We start from the raw sequence: 24,269 nt of genomic DNA on the forward strand, positions 1-24,269 counted from the left end.
TGACTTGTGCTCACCCACACTATGTTCATAATTCTAGTTTCTATTTCCATAAGGAGAAAATGCAAGTACTACTGAAATTTGCAGATACCATAAAGAATGTTTTATAAGAAATGTTGAGGTCAGTTAACTAGCACATACAGATACCAATACGTGTAAAATATTTAGTTCATTAACTTAGTACAATAAACCTGCATGAGTTAAGTCAGCTACTGAAAAGAAACAGAGACCCTATAAAGGAGCAGCTTGGAAGAGAACTTAAAACTTCATTATGTTTGCCAGTTGAATGCTATTACCCAATGTAACACTGCAGTAAAGATCTACTGCAATCTTTACGTGGTGGATATGACAACATGACAGTTAAAAATATATTGCTTGCATACATAAAATCAAACACTTCTGGAATTAAAAAGAACGAGATTGCTCTGAAATTAGGCAAATAGGCAATGGTAAATAGACTGAAGTAACTTATTTTACTTGGTTTAATTAAGATAAAGACTTGATCATAATCTAGATTTAGAAAACAGCGAACAGATGTTCAATAACAAAATGTTCTTTAGCAAATGCAAGCAAAATAAGATGGAGGGGCTGAAAGCTGAAGTCTGCAAAGTTCAAACTGAAAATAACACCCACGTTTTTATTGGCAGTTGCTGAATCACAGAATAGTTCAGGTGGAAGGGACCTCTGGAGGTTATCTAGTCCAACCACCTGCTCAGAGGAGGGCTAATAAAAGTTATGCCAGGTACAGGAAACTACTAAGAAACAATAATTTCTGTAAATGGCAGAACAAACTAGATAGATAGCTTTGAAAAACATATGCTTCATCCTGAACACAAAGTGTTTGGCTAAAAATAGGGTAAAAATCTGTGTTATGGTCTCTGAATTTACCTCAGTGAGGATAATGAAACACTAATAAAGGGAGAACAAGCAAAAATTTGTTTGGCATTTGTTGGAAAAAAATTAGCCTGAGTTGTGCTGACATGCTTTGATAAGACACAATCAAACTTTTTGTTTAGAGAACATCCAGTATAATGGATGCATCAAAAGCATCTATCACAGGTTTAAACATCTCTGACAGAAACAGGGGAAATATAGAACAGAAAACCAATTTCCACTAGAACAAGTGAACTCTTTCTACTCAATGAAAAATTAACCAGTGTCTACATTTTATGAACAAAATTCCAAACCTGTTCCTACCCAGTTATTCCAGTTATCTTTCCCCCAGGGTAACCTTGGCACCAGAGCATGACCAAATCCAAATTCAGTTAAGTGAGTCTGGTGGATTCATTTTCAGAGCAAAAAGGAGAGCTAGTCTACCTTGAAGCTAGAGTTGAGTTACACTTCAGAATGAAGTCAGCAGCTCAAACATTTCAATACTCTGTTCTAACATGCTTTTTTTGCACATTGTCATCATTTTGATGGGACATCACACCTCAAAATCAGGATGTGCCTGCAGCTTTCTGCATAATGCTGTTCTTTTATAGTTTCCCTACTTATTCTAGTGAAGGTGATATTGTGAGAGAGAAGTAAACTGAGTAAAGTACAATCCCAAGCATAAATGGACAGGTACAAAACTCCCCTAAAACTAGAGAATAAAGATCAGTGTTCTTATAACCAATATGAGAAAACAGTGTTTATAGAAAGCAAGTGACTGCTTATTCATCATAGCATTTATGTGGTATGTAAATATTAATACCCAGCACTGCAGTTCATGTTTAGTTTAAATTTCAAATTAAGATCTCATCTTCACACTCATACAGACGAAGAATATGACCTAAAAGCTAAAAAATACTTCCTGATTAGAGCTAGGAGTATGTCATTCAGATACATACAGTACATCCCAGCAAGAAGCTTCATAAGCAGTGTCTATATTAAACTAAGGTTACGTAGCAATGGCCTCTATTCAGAAGGAAGTTCACCTTGAGTGGCAGCTGTAAGTTAAGCACAAAAGCATGTTAATTTTGCACAAAAAAAATCATCAGATTGAAGGCATTCCACAGTGTGCCAAATGCAAAGCCCTGACTGCCACTTTCACACTGACCAAATTAGATATCTAAAATTTATATTATTCATGAAACAAAGAATACCTGAAAGGATCAGAGATCCAGGTTTCTATTAGTTCCACCTTTCAATTCATATTTTAGCCTAATTTCAGTTAAGACTGAAATTCTGGGTTAGGTGAGACACTTCTGCTTTCACACATTAAGATCAATTTTCCTCAGATTTAGTAACATCAAAACATTATCCCTACCAGTGATTTTGGGTTTTATTACTCTTTCTAGTTGCTAAATTACTGTAAAAAGGTCTTGACATATGACTATCAAACAACCTAAGGAAAAGACAAAACTTGATTTGTAACAGACCTGAAGAACTAACTAAACGTTTTTCGTCTTGGAATGTCTTGGAGTTTATGCTAAAAGATAGATTGCTTTTATGCTGTCAAAAGGAGGAGAGCTTTGGGAGTGGTGTTGAAGACTTGGAAAAAAAGCCAACCAAACTACCAAACTATTGCTGGCAAAGCAGAACTGAATCTGCCAAAACCAGTGAAATGAACGACAGAAAGGGAGACAGCAATTCAAAAGTATACTGTTCTCACCTAGACCACAGGGAAAAATCAAACTCACACAAAGCGCAATATCAGCTGAAGGGCAGAATCAGAATCCAAACTTTTTATACTGTAGCGAAGTTCATTTTGCTTGGTCCCTAAATCAAAAATAGCCTAGTGCTATAAACACCTTGTAAGAGAAAGCTTAATAAAGATACATAAATAATTAAATGCCTACATAGGAATTTTTAAACCAAGAAAACAGAAAAAGGATCTTTGTTTTGCACTGTAAAAATGCATAGAGGACAAAACTTCTAAAAAGAATAAAGCTGAATATTATGAATTAAGGGGAATAGTGTAAAATACAAAGATTGATATTTATCAGCCTTAATTCTTTTTTCCAAGAACTAAAATGAAATTGAAGAGGGGGAAAAGAAAAGAAAAAAGAGTTTGCGGAATGCTGCTACTCTCTCCTTCATTGTTAAGTTGAAAGCAGGGCCAGTTGACTGGCCAGTTTTTTAGACAGTGCTTATGAAACTACAGCTTTAACTAAGCTTTCTTCTTGCTTTACTTCCTACAAAACTTTCATCTTTCTCTTTTGCTTCATTCCAAGACAGCCCTGCCTGTTCTTTAACCTCTCCACATATTCCAGTAACACTGTTTTTTCTCATCAATACTTTTCATCTACTCACAAGAGAAGCTCACTGTAAATATTTGTAAAACCAGTTTCCACTTAGTGTTTCTGTACCTGTGCGTCACCTCTTGTCTTCACGGGCAAACACAGTTAGAGGCTATTATTATTTGTATATTCTGTAGTACTACAAACCAGATTAATTTTAGGTACCCGTGGACAGTACTATATTAAAATTAATTAATGAATGTCAGTGATGATAACACTACTACCATTATCCGTTCCATATTTGGTTTGCTCAATGTTATGAATATTTCATGTTAATCACTAAACAACTTTCAGGTAACTAGGTCTCCTTTAATTGAACAAGCCACAGTACAAATACATATATTTGTATGCATTCTAAGAACTTGTCCCTGAAAGAATTTTGATCATTCATATTTTAACCTGTAATAAACTGTTAGCAGTAGTTATGCTGTTTCCCACTGTGGCTTTGTTCTTTTGTTTAACACTTGCATGGTGGCAGACAACCTGACATGAAATCTTCCCAGCACTTCCAGAGAAAGAGAATATGCAAAGAACAGAGATGTAATGCTAAAACAATTTTTCTGGTGAAGCAAAAGCTTAGCAATGTTTTTACTACTGCAATTTTTAAGCATCAGAATGAGGAGGACTCAAGAGTGGAAGATAACCACTCCTACCTGTTGCACAATGGTTGTAAGTTCCAGGCACAGTTGAACGATGTTGTTTTTCAGCAGTGAGTATTCTGTCACACTGACAAATGGAGACCTGTCACAAAGGAAGGATAGGTTAATACAGAGTTAAGGATTATACCTCCTGTTCACAGCATAAGCAGTCATATGTAATATAGAGAGAAATTCTACACCACAGAAATATGAAACACCTAATCATGACAATCTGCAGGAGCAAGTTACACGACTTTTGTAAAATACACCTTTGAAACAAAAAACAAGGTAGGCAGGAAAGTGTAAACTGGATTCCGGTCAGAAAATCAGAAGTTATCGTTCTTGTTGCAAGTGGAAATAGGAGCTCCCCAAAAATTGTCAATAGTCCAGATTTCCTCTCTACAGCTCATTACAAAGACAGCTTTTCTAATATGACACCACTCTTCAGCAGCAGTTAGCACCTTAATTAACAGAGCAAAGTAATGCTTACTTTGTCACTAACAGCTTCCTGCACACTCGGATTTTCTTCAGGCTTTCCAAATTCTAGCTGAATCTGGTCCCATTTGAATTCATAAGAACTGAGAGGGTCATAGCCCAAGAGAATATGACTGCTGGCATTAGGTTAGAAAAATGTCACCAGGATTATACAAATCCTGAAAAGCAGGGTGATTCACTCTCACTGTAATTTCTAAGGTGCCATTTATACATTCAAGAGCATTCAGATTCAAGATAAAACTATCTGTTGCTATAACTCTGAAGAAAGAGAAATACAACATAAGTGCTCTGATGCTAGTTTGTGTTTTGGTTTCTGTCTTTCCACCATCAAAATTTTAACTGCATTTATTCAGAGAGATACTTTTAATGAAATTCTGAACTTGTAAATGAAAAAAAACCAACAGTGGTTGATTGTTGAGCATTAACTAACAAACACCACAACTGTATCTAACACATCAATCCTACTCTTGATAACAACTCTAATAAGAAAAACTAATTTTCAGACTAAGCCTGTACTATAATTTATTTTGAATATTCTTAATTAATTTGCTCAATTCCAGCTTTTTGTTGTCTCTTCAATGGCTGAAGGACAGTTCAAACTCTACAATCTTTTCTTCCTTGCCCTTCTTTCTGGAATTACCCATGGCGTTGCCTCTTGTGGCAGTGAGATGTCAACTTGGAATAGGACTAAAGTATTCATTTCACACAAAATACCATCAGACTGAAGGGATCTGAAAAAGTAACTAGAGAAAACTTTAACACCCTCCTGACAGAAAAGGGTACTACACTTTTTCCTCCTACATTTGAGAAATTTGCAAAACAAAATTTTGAGCTAGAATTCCAGAACTGCCATTTTAATCTTAAAATATAAGAGTACATGAGAAAAAGAAAGAACAAATACAAAACAACTCAAAAAATTATTCTTATGCATAAAAGATCAAGGAATAGTAAATTACCTGTCCAGCCAGGCTAATAAGTTCTTGGCAGCACCAATCAGGTCAACTACAGAGGTAAGAAAATCATTTGGCAGTCGTCTGGAGGCCCTGCCATCATAATGGCCACTCCTCCTTCTACCCGTTATAAAGTTCTGAAGATTTTTGGCTGAGGCATTCAGCTTGTGAGACAGAGTTCTCAGGTTTTCAGTCTCCAAACCATAATTCTGAGGGGAAAGAAGAAGATACGCAATGAAATGAAATAGTGCATTGTCAGCTATGTGAACAAAACCGGGAGGTTAAACATTCTGAATGGTATTGGCTGAAAGGCTAGGGGACTTATGGATGCCTGGTTTCCCCAAACCCATTGGTCCAGGTAAGTCACCAAGAGAAGGCAAAAGCAATCCCCATATGCTGAGTCTGAAGGTCCTTCCCATTTTCAAAAAGCAGGGATGAGTCAGTCCACCATCCCCTACCTGCTATGGTTCAGTGTTAGCCAACCATGAGGTGTATAGTAAATTTAGCAGGTGTTTAGCAGTCCCACTGCACTGGATCTCACTCACTGATTGTGTCAGTGCCTCCACTAACTTATAATGACTTAGCCTCAGCAGAACTTCTCTTTCACTTATGCTTTTACAGGAAAATTCCTGAACCCTGCTATTGTTGGTGAGCAGCTGTCCCATATGTAATGTAATATGGGAACAGTCAAATCAGGTCACAGCAAAGACATGATACTCCTGTGTCAAGTGACTGCACAGGGGAGAATCTGAGAAAAGAGCAGGCATGTTGTAACAGCTGTTAGTGTCCAGACACTTCAGCCACTGACAGGGTCTTCATATTTAATACTTCTTAATGGATCTTCTTCCACTGTTCCAGTTCTGATGGGGAGTGGGGGAGGGTGTTGTACCTAAGTAAAGTTTTCCACACACAAGTCTCTTTTCCCTTTATCCACATTCCTTCATCAATGTCTCTGTTCTTTTATCATCAAGCCAATTCCCCACTTAGACCCAGGTAACAAGCACAAAGATACCTCAGCTCAAATACATTAAATACTTCACTCAGATTCACCTAGAAAGTCTGAACCACACTGAATTAACACAGCTTTCTTGCTGCCACAACAGGATGTAGCATATGAAAGAATTTAATGAGCATTTAAACAAAATCAGCTCTCAGAGTCTGATCTGATTGCCCACTGTTAATTTCAAATATGTTTATGTTACAGAGGATGACTGATCATGAATATCATGTTACTTTTCTTGCCTAAACTTGTTCCTCAAAACAGAAAATTAAGAACTGCAAACAACGTACAATCTTGATGGATACTAATACGGACACTTGTACTAGAAATCATAATTTCCAACACCAAAAAAAGGAAAATGCATTGACCAGTAACAAGCTTATGAAATGGGATTGGATGGAAGTCAGAGAAAATACAAACAAGCGTTTGGTAAAGTTATTTGGACCACTTACAGCTGGTACTTAGGACCATGCTTTCTCTGCCAGCCGTTCTCCTGCTTAAAGTTTGCACTGAAAAATAAATCAAGTCCCTGCCTCTAGCTTGGAAGGCAACCTACAAGGAATGGAAACACTTTGCTATCAGAGTTAGTTCTGCAAAGAACTCCAATTTTAAAATAGCTTTAAATACTAGGGGCAGAATTAATTTATTTGTCATATACGTATCATGCCTAAAGCATCACAATCAGTCAATGAGGTTTGAAAGCATCCAGTTTAAGACTGAACAGTGAAACAACCAGAAGTTGCAGCTGTTTAGCTACAGATGAGAACAATTCTCTTCATCTTTTTTCCAGGATAAACACCGTGCAGTTAGTCAGCATCACTAAAGTAAGTAATTCTATTTTGTAAAAGTTTAAAGTTAAAAAGCAAGTTGTATTTGATATTAGTATGCCATCTGTTTCATATTTGTAGCAAATCTTTCTCTTATTGAAGCACTGAAGGAATTCCTTCCCTTGCTCTATTTTTCTCTCAGACTTCTCCTTGTGCCAAGATGATGACTAAGTGGACATATCAGGATACCTTTACTGACTAGCTACCAACTAGGCAGTGCTTGGTTTCCCCTCGGAGAGAGTTTGATTCTGCACACTCAACAACACATTACAAAGATGCTAAACCAGATCCTCCTGGTTTTATTTGCAAGTCCAACTTTGCTTATCCCTGTGGAAACAAGCAGAAAATATTTCTTCCAATAATTCACTGTTGCATAAAAGCTTTGGAAACCTGCCAGCTTACTGTCCAGAAAAGCTAAGCAGAAATGTAAACAGACTGGCCAGTGAAGCTATAAAAGCCACAAAGTATGCTAGATGCTACCGAGTAGTAAGCAACTGGAGTGATCTTCTCAAGTCAGTAGAAAACATGCAGAGTTGAACAGAAAACGTGTTTGAGGAAATCCACCTAGTGAACAAGTTTGTTGTTTTGTCTGTAAGTTTATTAATTACATGCTGATGGCAACCTCAATTACTGTCAATATAAAATTCAAAATATAGCAAAGCACAGATAAAGTATGTCCGTAAAGATGATCAGAAGATGAAAGGAAAATTTTCAGCACAGTAGAAGTGCTGATGCAAGTGGGTGGTTTAGCTGAGACTTCACGAGCCACAATAAAAGGGAAAAGATAAAAATATTACAAAAAATAAGAATGAATCAGTATCTCTGTAGAAGACAAACATTATATTGCTCTACGTTTAAGCTTGCCTTAAATCCAAGGTCTTCATTTTAAAATAAAACAACCATAATCGACTATAAATGGGAGAAAGTCAGTAATAATCCTCACAAGTGGCACCTCCAAGCACCTCATCCTGACTCTCAGCACTCAGTTCACCTCTTAGCTGCACGTTTCTCTCTCCAGTGCACCTTCCTTCATCAGCAACCAAGGTGACATGATATAAAAGAGATTGTTCCAGAGGAAAAAAGAGCAGGCAAGCGGGTGCACACAGATGTGAACTGCATCGATTTGGATTCTGTGAATGCACTTGGAAGCACACTTGGAAGAGTTGCAGTTTATGATAACGAGTAAGTAGGTGGGTAGCCTTGTTCTGTATGCGTGACACTGCAAGTATCCGGATCACTTTCAGTTCCTGTAGGCATCTCATCTGCATGATGATAACTGAGATAGGCTCAAACCTGCCAGACTGACTCATTACCCAAGCTACTCTATCAGCCTTCAGTTTCACAGCCACATATTCTGCTCTTGCTGTGTTAAATATGTGCTATTATTGTGAGATGCACCACAGAAATGATGCTCCTGAGCCTGTAAAATTCTGTCTCCTGGCAGGTGATTTCTTTCTTGCACAGTAAATCCTAGATATAATTTCTGGTTTAAAAGGAAAGAAAAAAAAAGGGAAAAGCCTCTAAAAGGGACAAGAGGGTGCCATTAGCATAGGCAGGATTATTTTTTATACCAAGAGCAGGGGAAAAAAACCCAAGCAAGGTTTGATCCATTCCCTGTTGCACTGTCATTTTTACCAATTTTTCTTTACTTGATTTGTGGAAATGGTCATACAGGTTTAGAGAACAAATACGGACTATTAAAGCAAGCCCAAACACTGTCTGTCTAGAACTACAGAGTCATACAGGTTGTCAAATTATTACTGAATCTGAATTACAAAACTGCTTAGTGAGAACAGAACATGGACTGAAGGCGACCACGCTGCATTTCAGCCAAAGGGCCTGACAAGCACACTGCAGAAAGGGAAACTGGGAGGCCAGGGCCAAAGTAATGACATCTTGAACAAAGGAAGACATGACTGGTAAATTGGTAAATCTATGAAATGTTTACTCAAGCTTCTTCACATAAAAGCACTGTTCAAACAGCGAGAAATTCTGTATATTCACGGAGTATAATATATGATAGCATTATTACCTTCATACTAAATAAAGAGAGTCACCTAGAGGTTATCTGATTTGTTCAGACTGATGCAGTAGTGTACTTTAGGTTAGAGCTCAGCAATTCTTAATGCCTCGTTCAATGACAGAAGTTGAAAAGAATTTCAAGAGGTAGAAATGAAACGAAAATGAGATGAGAGCCAGAAAAGTTTATTATAGAAGAATAACACCAAGATGAAGCTGTGCTGAAAGTGACACTTGTTAATGAGACTTGAGTTTAAGGACAAGTCTGCTTGCCATCTGGAAAACACAGTTTTCAATGTCAGCAATCTCATTCTCTAATTCTCTGATTTTCAGATTGCCAGTGAGGATTCCTGCCATACCCCCAGCTCCCCTCTCCTGTTCGGTTTGAGATGCCTGTTCCAGTGTTCCTAGTGATTCGGGTTATTGTAGGGTGGTGAGACAGAAAAGACAGGGCAGATTGCTCCAGGGCTTATGCAGCTGAACAAAGTGCTGACAGAGCGTCAGGGATGATGTAAGAGATAAGTTGTTGAATATTCCATATAGTTAAAAATGCATATTGGAAATTGAAAAACAGGGTATCTGTCTCCAAACAGATATTTCTTCCTTTTTGCATCATAAATCTGAAATGCAGAAATAGCTAAATACAGTTTGACATGTATCCTCCTGTTCTGTGCCTGTATTGCAAGTTCAAGTAAAAACTCTGCCTGTTTTGTACATACATTCTGGTTTGAAGTTCCATTTTTAGAAGACACTGGGAAAACTGAGAATATTTTTTATCCATCTGCCAATACAATACCTGTGGTTTTTACATATTCAAAGAAGTGGAATGAGGAATAGTCTTCAGCTGTAGCATAGGGTGTTTTCATACCTTATGGCAGGTATGTAAGAACATCACAGATGAGTACTTTATGTGAATAAAATTTTAGCTACTAAAATAGTCCAAATTATTGTAGCAAACATTAAATTAAAAAATAACAAGTACAATGGAAAGAAAAAAGGATGAGTAGTAATCAATTTTTTGTAAACGCCTGAATATCAAAAGCAGAGCAAGAAATACCTGCAATATAAGAGTTTATCTCTTCTGTGGACACCCTACCCCAGCATTATATACTTAAAAGTACTAATATAACAATACTGCTTTGCTATAATGTGTCATAGAGAGGTAAAAAATGTGTGCACATCAAAATTTATTTGACACAGGATATAATTTTAGCTACATAATTTATACTGAATAAGTAATGACTTTAACCTACCTCAAAGCCAGAGTTATTTTTAATTATAGTAATTTTTCTTGATGTTGCCATTCATGTAAGTAGTCAATGTAATTTATGAGTAAATATGTATAAACACATGGATGCATATACAGCTTTTTCTGTAGGTGATATTTTGAGAACGTTCCCATTTTCACTGAAATGTAAGGTTCAGAGAAATGGAAGTGCGGAGCCACAGATCTGACCGAGGAGATTAAAGGAAACAGCCCTGGCAGAATTTCAAGCATCTTACATGAAATTCACTGCTTTAAGGCATTTAAAATACCACAACCTAAATGTTGTGCTACACTCCCATTTTTGTGTTTCATGCACAAACCTAAGGAATCCCCACAATTTATGAGTCCAGTCCAACTGTGGTAGCCATTGCTGCAGGTCTCTGTTTCAGATGGAAGCTCAGGACCATTAACAAACCCATGCAGCAGCTCTGCCTTTGCCCCTCAGCACCAGCTTGCCCCAGCACACAACCGCGCTGGCACAGCAGGCTGCTCCCACCCCACTCCACCCTGAAAGCAGCACATCTGGACTCATGGCACGCTCTGCTACTCCTCAGGCCTCACCTTCCTGGTTGCTTGAAGCTGGATGTATTTGTGAACTGCCACAGAAAGATGCTGCCATGCCCTCTTCCCAAGTGCCAGCACCACTGTACAATGGGCTGGATTAGGAGATTAATTTAAAAGCTCAATCTTCAGATGTATCTCCCCCACTACACACTGGTCTTCGACCTGTTCTCTGATTATGCACAAATTGACTTTAAGCTATTGTGGACTTCCTACATCGGATGCAGCTCTGCAGGGATGCTCTGCCTCTGCTCTGCCAGGAAAGCAGGCCTGGTCCCTGCTTGCCTGCCAGCCTTCCTGGTCCCAGGGACCTGCATTCACAGCCCTGATAAGGACAGCACGAGGCCTTTACCACCCGTCTCCCAGGGGCACGGTTGAGCACAGGGCTCCGAGATGACAAGGAAACAGAATTCCCTAAGGCAGCTCTGGGCTTTTAGAATCTCCTTTGGGAAAACATGACATGCCAGATGGGATCCCGCAACTCCCTGCTGTCTACCTCGCTGTGTATGCTGCTCCTGCAAAGGCCATATCTTTGCAATGAATGTTATGGTGCTTGTGACAGAATACAGTCATTTAGCACTGACTGAATAAAACCAGGCAAACAGCCTCTTTAATAAAAGCAAAAATCCAAAATAATCATACAGTGCGATTTTAGCCTAAATAGTTCTGACACATATAGAATGAAAACAATCAAAACACATTTTCTTTCTTTATTTTCCTGTCTGGAGGTGTGTTGTTAAAGGCTAAGAGCCTAACAGCAAACACAGCAGAAACCTTATTCTTGTCTCTAAACATTTCTGTGATTTCATCAGGTACATCAGTTAAAATTTTATGGTGCTATTTTTATGATACAACTTAAACCTGAAATTCTCAGAATAGGATGAAGTCGCAATTTACGAGGCAGTGCATTTCCACCAGGTGTGTCATCTTCCACTTTAAAAAGAATTTCCAAGTGGAATATCCTTTATATGAATAGCAATGTGAAGGAGGTAAATTGAATTTTTCATGTAAATCACAAAGGTTCTTCATTTGAAATTATCTGAACAAAGAAACACATTTCACTATACAATTGAAAATACTAAATCAAAAGTATGTGTTAAACCTTGGATCCACAGAATATGACCCACTTTAAATATTGTGGACTTCAGATAAAGTGCTAAAATAACTAGGTTAGTGTCAAATCAAAGAAATGGTGTAAGTTTTATCAGGAAACTCTGTCTCAGATGTCATTCATATAGTGTCAGACTTGTCACTGCATAGTAGGGTTTTAACAGGGTAATGTTCATCATAACCACATACTCTGTGAGCAGAAGAATGAGGCCTCTGAATGAGAGCTAACTCAACCCGGTGTGACTGAATCTCACAGCGTCTTATCACAAACCCCCACTTCTGCACAGTTTAACTTATCTGCCTGTAGTAACTATCCAGTGGAATTACTATTGTAATGGTCATCCCAGTTACTTTATAGCAAGGAGATGTTGTACTGCACACCAAAAGTATATTAACACTCAAAATTATACCTATTTTGATATTAACCAAGATGAATTTCTCAAATTCCAAAAGAAGCCTTGTTTACTAAATAAATCTGCTTTTCTCTGCCTCAGGGAAAGTTAAAAAATAGAAGGCTTTTTTGGGTATGTGCTACTTAAACTGAAATACTCAATAATTGATAAGATTTTAAAGATACATAAAATTCTAGCCCCTGTTGTTCTGCAAACTACAAATGTATTAAGATAATACATTTCATCCTAATGGCTGGAGACTGCAGTTCAAGTACAGCAGTGCCCAAATTTGTTTCAACTTCTACTTTAAAAGCTCTTCTTGTTCTAAATCAGTAAATTAGCAATGCTACATAATAAAAACCATCACTCTCACTACCTTTAATAACGTTTGGCTATCACTTTATTAAAACAGTTAAACTGCAGTATTATAACTGAGTTTATAGGCACAGAAGACAATGAGATTTCATAAAAATCAAAGTCTGCATTTTATTAATAACTATGGTAATACTATGCAAATATACAACATCATAATACAAATTAGCGTGTATTATCTGAAACACCTCGATTCTTTCCTATGTGCAGCTTTCCTCCCCCTTGGGCTCCCTTCCATTATAATTATCCCACCTTCCAGAAGCAAATTGTGTCACAACTTGTTCTTGTCTCCTGAGTCTATAATTTGGAACTTGTCACAGTGCTTCTAAGCACTTCCTATGCCTTCCTATTATCTTGTAAATAGACACATTAAGTAGATACAGTGCTAAGATTAAATATTTTAATCTTGTTTAAAAACTCAACATCTGCATTATATCTTTTACTTCCAGAAGAAGCTTTAGCATTTCCATTTTAATTGATATATATAAATGTAATCGAGCATCATTAAGGTGCCTTGAAAAGTATTTTATTGAAAAAGCCATGTGTTTCTGATTTTAGATAAGAATTAGAAAGATAAGAGTCTGTCCTTTAACAATCAGACTCAAAAATAATGCAGACCAGCCTCTGAAACAGGTTTTTTCAGTATATGGTATTTAAATCAATTGTTAAATTTATGTTTAAGCGTTAAGAGTCAAATGACTGGACACCTGGTAAGAGGAACGGAATTGGAGAAAAGCAGAAGATGAGGTTATATCCCTGCAGATACCTCTCTGAAAACATGAAGAAAACATGGAGAGACTGGACCTTGAAGTGACTATGGATAAAAGATGATCAAGAGAAGACTCAGACATAGTGTGCAGGTTTGTTGTTAATGGATCTCAGAATGGTCATTGATTATGACAAGGCCTGACCCGGGCTAAATTTGCACTGTATACTGGTTTCTATTACGAAATAGTCAAGACAATCAAGAATTAACCAGTGTTCTTATCTCCTGCCTAAACATTTTTTTAAGTAGCTTTTACATTGTAGCTTTTGCTACAGATCTCTGAACAAACAGTGTAAAGCCCTTCTTGGTCTGCTTAATCCTAATGAAGTCAATGTGACTTAGATTGTGTAATATCCAAATACCCTAATTAGGTAAGCTTGAATAAACTGGAACATCTTAATGTTTCTGTTTATGTACGTATACATATCTATCTCTGGAGAGAGACCGAGAATATATTACTATGGTACAAGTATCTAAACCACAAAAAGATATGAGAAAATTAAATTCATTAAATACAGCACAGGGATTTAAAAATGTCCTACAATGTTAAACAAATAGAATACACAAGCATTTCTATCAGGCTAATCCTAATCAGACTGATCCTAACCTATGCTTAAAACAGTACTTCAGCTTATTTGAAAGAGAATGCTTTTAACTACTTCTCGATGGACTTCAGCAGCATCCCTCTGAGCTGTTCCTAACTGCTCTCCCACTGTACTTTCAATTCACACCTTTTGCTCAACTCTGTCTTCACGAAGAATTTAGGCCTAAATTCCCTGGAAGTCAATTTGCATTTAAAAAAATTTCTTCAGTTCAAAATGCATTTCATCTTCTCTTACATTTTTTGAGCTAAAGCTTAATATTACAGCAGCATGGGATAATGAAGCCTTCTCATAAGCATACTGACATAAAATGGTGAATGTATCACACCATCCATACATCATTTGTCCTCTGTCAAACTTATATCTGCGCATGTTTAATAGCTTCAATGTAAACTCTGAGAAAAAGTACCAGGAGGAAAATAAAGCTGTGGCAGCATTTCTTTCCTGACATGCACAGAAGCAACACCCAGGAGGATGGGGGAACTTAGTCTATTTTGTGGCTTCTTCATCACAAGAGAAATTGTTTCCAACCACTTTATTTCAGCATTAAGTAAAGACTGATCTGTATATGGATTCAGTTAAAAAACATATGTAAGCCAGACATCTGTGATGGCTTGACCTCTTCCATATGTGTATGAAAACAAGCTATGCAGAACATACTGACTGGGGATACCGTGATAAATAAACAAGACCAAAGGATGACCAGTAGGTATTACCTCCAAAAACATATTAGAAGATGATCTGCCAACTTTAAAAATTATTACCAAATATCACCTGCATTAGTTGTTCCTATGCCTCCAATTGCTGTTTCCCAGTGTGTGCCATGCTGCATGCGACTGCCAATGCTTAAGTCTCTCAGAAACACTGAAATTACACCTAAATTCTTCTTTAACTTTCCTGTTGCTAATCCAGGGAACTCCATGGGCTTTACTGCAAAGACAAAATGTCTTAAGCCTTTGCTATACCTTTCCAGTACTCTGATTATTATTCATGTGCGGCATCCACAGCAAGATCTAATGAAGCTGTACATGTGTAGTAGTACATTGTTCAATAACTACAAACCTTCATTATTTGCTACTAAAACCTTGTGACCAATTAAACTTTGCTATTTATTTCATAATAATCCTAGTTGTGTGTAAAAACCAACCATCTCCTCATAGGAAGTCTCATTTTCTCAATTTTTTAAGTGCCTCTTAAAATGAATTACGAGGCAGAAATGCAAGATTATGGAGAATAAGAGATTCAGTACGTAACACAAAATTAGAATTTTAAACAGTAGTGAATGAATAATTCAGATAATAAATTATGGGCTTGTCTTTTGGAAATACAATGTCGACACTGACCATTTCACTTAGGTCAGATGTTTAGCTTAACTACTTGCAGACTTGCTAGTTCCATGTAAAAATTGTATCAGTTCAGGAAAATTATGTTACATATATTCATAAAAATTCAGAGGGAAGCATACAGAAATTAAATTAGTAACAAGATTCTTCTGAATGGGCATTAATGAGAATATGAAAAAAGTACATTTATTTTTATCATGAATTTGTTGAAGCCTGCTCAAGCAGCTCACAGTTGTCAACAATTACATGAATATGCATGTGCATACACATGTATATTTGCATGCATATGACTTTATCTATAACAATAACTGATCATAGATAATTACTCAGGAATTCAGGCAGCTTATAGCAATTGCTATTGTAACACAAAGTGCTGTGAAAAATAACTCACTGGGAATTTATGAAAGAAACTGCTCCTTGCAAATGAGGAAAGCGATTTTTCATAGGGCAGATGTCATCATTCCTGACTTACACTGACGTACTCCCAGCATTGCCTTCGCACAGAGAATGGCTGCGGTATAGTGCGTGCTACCAGTGCAATATAATGTGCATTGCATCATTCAGTACACATTTCAAATCGGGACCCTGAAGAAACAATGAACTATTGCTTTCTGCAGGAGAAAGAAGCATTTGCAAATAAAACCTATAAGTAATACATAAAATGTAATCCTTGACAGTGACAAAAATCTACAGCCTTGGGAAAAAAAAGGCTAATTTTTAATGTTCATAATCATGTTCATGCCTAATTTTTTAAAATACTACCTAAATAGTAATGCAGTTATTTTCATTAAAAGACTAAGAGTTACCAATGTATTTCATATGGACCATTACAGAGACAACAATTTCTTTGACGTTTAAAACTTCGAACACATGAACAAACCACAAAAATTTCTGTATATCATTGAGTTCTGGGTAATTAAAAAAAAATAAATCATTTTTATGGTAGTGGAATAATACTTTATTCATTTCATGGGGAAAAGTTAATCTCTTCCTGCAATACTATGCATTATTCTTCCTTTTTGTTCCAAAAATAGAACCCTGTACCCTCTTTAATTTAATATACCTTACCTCTATATTTAATGCAATTACCTAGGCCTGAATCATTATTCCATTAGGTGGATTCAGTCAATGAACTATCTTTCACTGCTTGCATTGCTCTAGTTCTAAGGTGTTCAGTGCTGGCACACCACAAGCATAAGTTATTGCAATACTAGCAAACCAGGAGTCATGCACAGATACTTACACGCACTGCTTTAAAATTGCAGTGTAAGGAATAACAAACTGTTCAGTGAGGTACTGAAAAGGCCTGATTTTCAGTCATCTGTCCTGCTAATTCCCACATCTCCTTCCTCATGTGCCCCCACGTAACCTGCACACTAAGAGAGGCTGATGGCACAAGTTCTGGAAGCTGGGGAGAGCCACCTCACAGCTGGCCACAGAGGCCACAGAGGCCACAGGCACCTCTCATTGACCTCATTGACAGGCTCATGCCTCTCCCCAAGGACCAAGTGCATTTTCTCCCAGAAAGTCACAGGGATGAGCTGGTGCAGACATGGGCAGCACAGTGACAAAGCCCCTCCTCTCTGCTTTTGGAATTACTCACATTTTGATGGTTCTCACACCGAAATATATATGGGAATTCAAACAGCTTTGGTAAAGGCTTTTAATGAAGCATGCCAAGTCACAATTATTGATTTCAGCTGGCTAATGGATTTAAATTTTGTATTAAAATGCTTAATGCAACAGTATGCAATTTAGTGTTGTTACGTAGTAATACACCAAAACCATATGCTAGTTTCTGACAGAAAGCATAAAAGCCCTCTGTGCTGCAAGTCCTGATTTCAGAAAAACAATGTTTTCCTTCCAGTTACACTGCTTGAAGTATTATTTCTGTCTTTGCAATAAAAGATAAGAATGGAAGAGGTACCACTGAGATTCCTGAACTTAAAACTTGAAATTACTGAGTTTAACTCTTGTACAAAGAGATGGTGGCTTAGTGGCATTTTTAAGAAACCACAGCACACTCTGCAAGATCTGTGTTTTTATGCTTTTCTCATGATGAGAACAGGTCAGCCATTTCTAACTATGTTTTCTGTAACAATGATTTGAAGTCAGCAGTGAAATTGTTTGAGCAGTAAAGTCATTTACTATAAAGCATGTATCTGTAGTGGTCTAGTAAGTATGCATAACACGCAAGACAACGGAACATAGAACTGAAAAGCTACCAGTATTGGAACAGCACTGCTAGTTTTCCTCTTCTTGTGCATGAAGAAGTCAAACAAGGATAAAGACTGTCTAAGCCACTGACATGAGACACTGTTTTTACAAGTCAGTGCACAAGTGGATGTCTCAACACAACGTGTAAATTAACGTGGATTTGCATCAACAACCAGTAATTCTGTTTTACGTCAGCCAATAAAGAGCAGGAGAACAATGAATTCCTACTGTCAGAGCTGCACTATATTCAACCACAGAAGTGGTACCAGTTCCAAAATTTAATGCATGTGTCAAAATTAAAACAAAAACCAAACCCAAACCCACCCCAACCTTAAATGTAGTCCCCAGCCAAATCTCAAAGCATGGCTGACTAAATTTACAAATCTGGCCAGTGTTTCTGCACTGTCCCAAACCAGAGACATTTCCATAGCTCTCAAAATGAGGGTACTCACTCTGTTGGTCAAGATTCAGTTATCTAAGCCACTTTTCATATAATTTTCCCTGTACGGAGTTTTGCTTTAAACATTTACATGAATCCAGGCATTTTGGCTATACAGCGCTAAGACATGCCAAACCAATGCCCACTTTGACACAAAAGGAAGACACAGTTGCTTAGTGTTAAGCACCACGTACTGCAATACTGTTACCCGAAAAGCACATTTGCTAGAGATGCAGAATGCCAGTGCCATATTCTGTGGCCTATGGCATTCTGTGTAAAAGCAGGGACTCTTAAAGTAAGAGGCTATGACAGCTGACCATTTTGTACAAGTGTTTTTCTATGACAGCACTGCTACTAGTATTATAACGAATAAATGTCATTATAAGACCAGAATGATCTAAAAGGTTTAACCTGGCTTGCACCAACTCTCACATTACAACTTAGAGCTTTGTTCCTTCACAGTGGTCAACACTTGGCTCTCATTCCTGTGCTCACAGTCTTGCAAAACATTAAATACCTGCTTTTTCAAGGCCCTGTGAAAACATAAATGCATTCTCACCTCGAAGTCCCCCACAAATATCATCCAGAGATGGAAAAAGAAAGGTGTAAAGCACTACTTTATCTCAGAGATTAATGTTTGTGGTAGTATTGATAAGAATCTCTCACAAGATTCCTTTTTGTGGAAGGCTTTAATCAAATACATCGTAATGTTATCAAAAGAAATGTAGACAGCTAGCACCATATTTTATTAGGAGGTGTGAGATGACACAGGACACAAACATTACAAGCATATTTCTTTGTAATTCCTTGAGAAAGAAAAAGATAGAAAAGAAAATGTGAATCCTTACTGCAAAATTTATTCACGTGCCACTAGCAGGCTATTCCATACACTTCACATTGAAATTCTAGGGAAAGCAATAATTCATATGAATTAATTGGATATGTCAATTCTAATTAGCCCACAAAGGCTAGGTAAGTGTCCTAAGGAGACTGCGTGGTATCTCCACATTGCCGCAGACAAGTCAAGCATCCAAATCTTGGCCAGTCTGTGGCTTGGGACACAAGAGAGCTTACACAGAGCAATGCAGAGTCCTGGAGAAAGGCAGCAGGGGAACAAGGTTAAGAAAACAAAACCTTCCTGCTCTTTGCTGGTTTTGGCAAACTAGACTACCAGGCAAAAAAGGATTCCTTCTGAAACAGACAGAAATCAAAGCAAAAGAAGCAATAAACATTCACTCAACACTGTAACATGCAATGTTACGGCAGCTGCTTTCAACAGAAACAACCATGAAGCGAAACAGAATGTTACTATGCACGTTTTACTTTTCACTGTGCAGGGAAAATGTCCATTCCTTTATCCCTAGAAGTAATTGTGATCATTATCATCAGCCTTGAGGACACCGAACATCCAGAAGGGCTGAAATTATAAACAAAACCATTGTCTTCCAGATGTAAACCTCAAAAGAATTCAAATAATGCCAAAAATGAATGTACCATTAACACCCAACTAAAACACGGGTAGAATATACACCAATTATAATGTATACCAACACCATTTGGATTGGGTTTCTGCCAGCATTTTCGCTCTTGCCCTGGTCTACAGCATTGGACATGTGTGTGGTTTTTGGTATCATATCATTATGGCACCTACTCATTTGCACTAATTTCTACTACTACGCTGACCTAGTAAGCAGCAATGCAATTTAATTGTACATATTCTGCACTGTTTTCTACCAGCAAGTGACAGTAACTCATAATATGAAAAGGAATTAAACATTCATTCATTGATAGAATACCACTGATTTTACCCAGACACACAGCCAGACACAAGATACAGTAATGGATTGCTATAGATTATAGTAATCCATTACTATATATTGATATATATAGTATTATTTCATAAATTTATAAACGGAAATAAGTACATTAATTTTCAGAAGCACGCAGTAGTGCCTGTAGTAGCCCATTCACCTGCCTAGCCTGCAATGGATTAGGATTCTCATTCTCACTGCTATTTAAAAGACACATTTCGGAAGAAAATTACAAGCTTTGGAACAGATTTAGCATTTTGAATAGAACATGTTTCTCCTTTTTTTAAACATAAACCCAGCCTTAAGTAGGAAGAATACAGGAATACGTATAGCCTGAAGTAATTTATCTGATGTTTGATAGCCTAATACCACAAAGACTGAATGCATTGCTTGTGGAAAATAATTACATGTGGTATACTGGCATTCACCTGGCCTGCAGTCCACTCTTTTCCCCTTTTGGGTCTATGAAGGTAAAATGCAGCCAATCTCCGTTCTTTTATTTCTAATACATACACCTCATCTTACGAGAACAGATCACATACACTTTGGAGTACCTGAACAGGACCATTTCCATCTGTGTTTGGCTACGTGACACACAGCCATCACATAACCAGAGGGTCCTGTGCCTTCATCAGGGGTTATATAGCCTGACTGCTGAGGCACTGTTGCTGTACAAGAATGACAAATTCACCCCGAATAAGGTTTTCAAAGAGCCCAAGCCTAACTTAACACACAAAACACAAATTCATAAGCCACTTAGGTTCTAAATTCGTTTTAAAACAACCCTGTGCTTCAGCACCTCTGAAAATTTTACTTAGTAAACTTTTATACCAACATCGGTGGTACTGTTACAGTATTCCAAAATGTTCTTACTGTGCAAACTATAGTTTTAGAAACCATGTGCGGCTATGGAACAGTGGGTGCAGAGGTAGTGGTGTTTGAAGAGACAACTGAGAAGACATCAAGAAAAATCACCCTCTACTTCGTTCTCTACTTATATCACCTCACACAGCTGCCTTTACGTCTGGTAAGGGAACAATGCGTGAGTTCACGATGAAAGAATTTCATTTGCACCAGATAGTTCACACAAAGAATATGTAATTTCATTCAAGGTTTCGCTTTTTCAGCGCACCAGCTTAGCCAGACCTTGAATTTGTCACTTCTTACCAGTAAGACAAAACCATTATGCATGAGTGTAAAACACCCATGAACAAAAGCACTTTAGGCTACTGTGAACTGTTTGCACAAACTTACTTATCTTCCTTCAACATCCTGATCCTTACAGACTTTTGAAAATGCAAAAATTGGCAACAGAATTTAACATGAGAAAACCCAGACAATCCTTAAATTAGCTTTCCAAATTGCATGATTGGAAAGGCTAAAAAAGAATGAAGAATCTAATTAGACTAAGCAAAAGATGACACTTCCTTTCTAATATGTGGAATAATTAACTAACACATTCAATAGTATTAATTCCAAGGTTTGGCATAGCCTAATAAATAGCACTGGACTGCTGAAAGTTGAACTCCTTTCCCAACTGAGATTAATAAAGCTCTCTGGATGCATATATGTTTGCATAGACAAAAATAATGTATGTGCCAGGTTCCTCATTATACTGAGGAGATGGAATATCTCTTCATCTCTCACTAAGAGAGATGGCATTCCATTTTGAAGATGTATTTCTATCTATTTAAGCATCAATATATATGTAAAATGAGGATTTTACTCTAGAATACTTACCTTTCAATAACCTCTAAAGTATGAGGGGAAAATAAGAATGCGAGATATTGAATAACTTGTTAGAAATGAAACTTGATTACATATTAAGTAAGAAAAAATACTTCCTAATATATGCACAGTATTGACAAATCAAAAAGCATATCAGCAGAATGAAAGATTAAAAGAATCTCAAGAGAGATCCTTGTAGGTATGGCCATTAAAAACTAGTATTAATTTAAGCAAAACTTGAATAATTTGAATTCAGAAGAAACAACCTTATCAATAGATACAGAGACAGCAAGGAAAGGCTGGCTGCGTTATCAGCATGGCATACTTCAGCATAAATTATTGCAAACTGCTTTCCATCTGATCAACAAAAGACTATTACTGTTGCAGCTTTGTTAAAGAGATGCCTAATAAAGAAATATGTTACAAAATGTTAGGAAAACAAACAAACAAAACAGCATATTTGTTTGGTAGCTGTGTCCCATCCATTGCTTAAAAAAAGCAGCAAATAGAGAAGCAAATTAAGCTCAAGCCAGTTGTTATAAACATGCTGACCCACAGGTGACTTTATTGTGCCTTCTAGCAGAAAAACTCTCATGCTTGGATTGCCAGATTCTGCAGTAACTGCAGAGAGAGAGTTCCTAATCTTTATTTCTCCTTGAATGCTATCACAGCACAGTGCCTAATTTTCACTAGCTGAATGCCTATGAATTAACAGTACTTTTAATTACTTTAGATACAATCTATATTTGAGCATGCTTTTCATTTTGCATTCATTTTTCTTCCATTCATTATCAGTCTTTCTTCTTACTAGACTGTTTATATTTTAATTTGTGCAGGCTTTAACAATATACTGACTCCAATGCTGCCCTAATTAAATTAAATTTACTTGCATAGATTGAACAGCAACCCCTTGTTGACATCAGAAGCACTCCTTTTTCTTCTTTCTGATACATTTTACTGTCTATCAAAGAATTATTTTCCTCAGGCCCTATTACTTTTCCAGAGTCAGAGTTTGCGCAACTAGTCGTCCAATACATACCCAGATTAGTATTTCAGCTTTAATAAAATTACAGTCCAAGTCCTAACTGGCCTGCACTTTTTAGTCCATAAATGTTATTTAGGTCCCTTCAGATAGTTGCAGAGCAGCTTCTGACCGCAGTAGGAAGAATGTTTAAGATCAGATTTTTTTCCCCACAGCCATCATGCCCAATTTTCTTCATAATTAAAACCCTACTCAAAAATGTCTTTCTACAATCGGCAAAGAATTGAAGCTGAAAATATGGCTCACCTATGACTTTTCCTTTCATCCCACATAAATTCAACCCTGAGCAATCCCAAGAAAGCGCCAGTATTTTCTCTCCTACAGTGAAAGATACCCTCACCTTTTGCACTTCATTTTTACCCTTCCAAAACCTGGATTATTCCAACATTTTAAAATTACTTCCAAATCGCGACATTGCTACTTCCGTTATGCACAAACAGATCCAATAATCTTATTTTTCCCTGCTTATATTTCTTACATTTTCTTTTTCTCTGCCGCAGGTCATCTTCTTCCAGTGTAGAATCTTTTCTAGACAGAATTCTCATATATAATGCCTAGTTACAGAAAGCTCTGAGTTTAGCTTCCTCTCAAAAGAAAAATTATGATCTATAATAGTAATAGCACTCTCTCTTCTGAATTTGTTCAGAAATAATATGGTGATTTGAATCAATTAACTAAGACGTAATACTGGGGGGGGATCATGTTTATTTGTGTAAAGGGGATATAAAACTATATTGAGGGCAAATGTATAATAGTAAACCTTCCTGCCTTTAATAATTTGCATTTGAGAGTCTAACTAATAGGTGCTTTAGGACACAGGAGGTGCCTCCTTTATTTTTCATTTTCTCCTGCTCTTAGAACCGTCATTATGGGGCAGCATTTAGTTATGTATATGCTGTATAACAACTTGCATCACTAAGACAGAAGCAGAGGCATTGCTCTTTGATGTGGAACCCCACCGAACACCTACCCCCAAAAGCCAGTGGGCTGATGGCCAGCCCTGTAGGGAGCACATATGGAAAATATGGCATTGCAACACACACGTTCAGTGCCTTCCAAGAGCTTGAGCTAAGACAGTCAAATTTCTCTTGGTTCCTGAAGCTGTTCTGCAGCTAAACTCATGACCAACATGCAGCTGAATTCCTGATGCACCACTGAGCCTAAGCTTACCTGAGCGATTTCTACAGTACATTGGAGATGCTTCTGTTTAATGTGTTACACAACCTTAGCTAAGATGGAGTGGAACATCCTGCTAATACTGCCTGGAAGAAATAGGTCATGTAACTTGGACACTGTCAATTGCCAAACAGAAATCAATTAAGAAATCCATGTATGGAAAAGAAAAATCAATGGTCATTGACATGGCCCAGTGAGTGGGTGATATGCAGAGCACAAAGTAGTACTGACACATATTGATGTAACAAGGAATGCAGCTATCTGTGATCCAGGCAGGAAGGAAACACAGTGTG

At 37.3% G+C, this 24,269-nt stretch overlaps 1 protein-coding gene across 1 annotated transcript in view; it reads right to left on the bottom strand.

The window, feature by feature from the left end:
* Window positions 1-24,269, bottom strand: part of LOC115612715 (connector enhancer of kinase suppressor of ras 2-like) — a 190,965-nt gene that overhangs the window by 99,584 nt on the left and 67,112 nt on the right. Inside the window, exons 3-4 of the mRNA XM_030497350.2 lie at window positions 5,311-5,513; window positions 3,875-3,962 (exon numbers count right to left, since the gene is read on the bottom strand). Of these exons, the coding sequence (XP_030353210.1) occupies window positions 3,875-3,962; window positions 5,311-5,513 (291 nt within the window). The remainder of the gene's footprint in view (window positions 1-3,874; window positions 3,963-5,310; window positions 5,514-24,269) is intronic.

Source organism: Strigops habroptila, chromosome 9 (assembly GCF_004027225.2).
Source record: "Strigops habroptila isolate Jane chromosome 9, bStrHab1.2.pri, whole genome shotgun sequence".
Classification (NCBI taxonomy): domain Eukaryota; kingdom Metazoa; phylum Chordata; class Aves; order Psittaciformes; family Psittacidae; genus Strigops; species Strigops habroptila.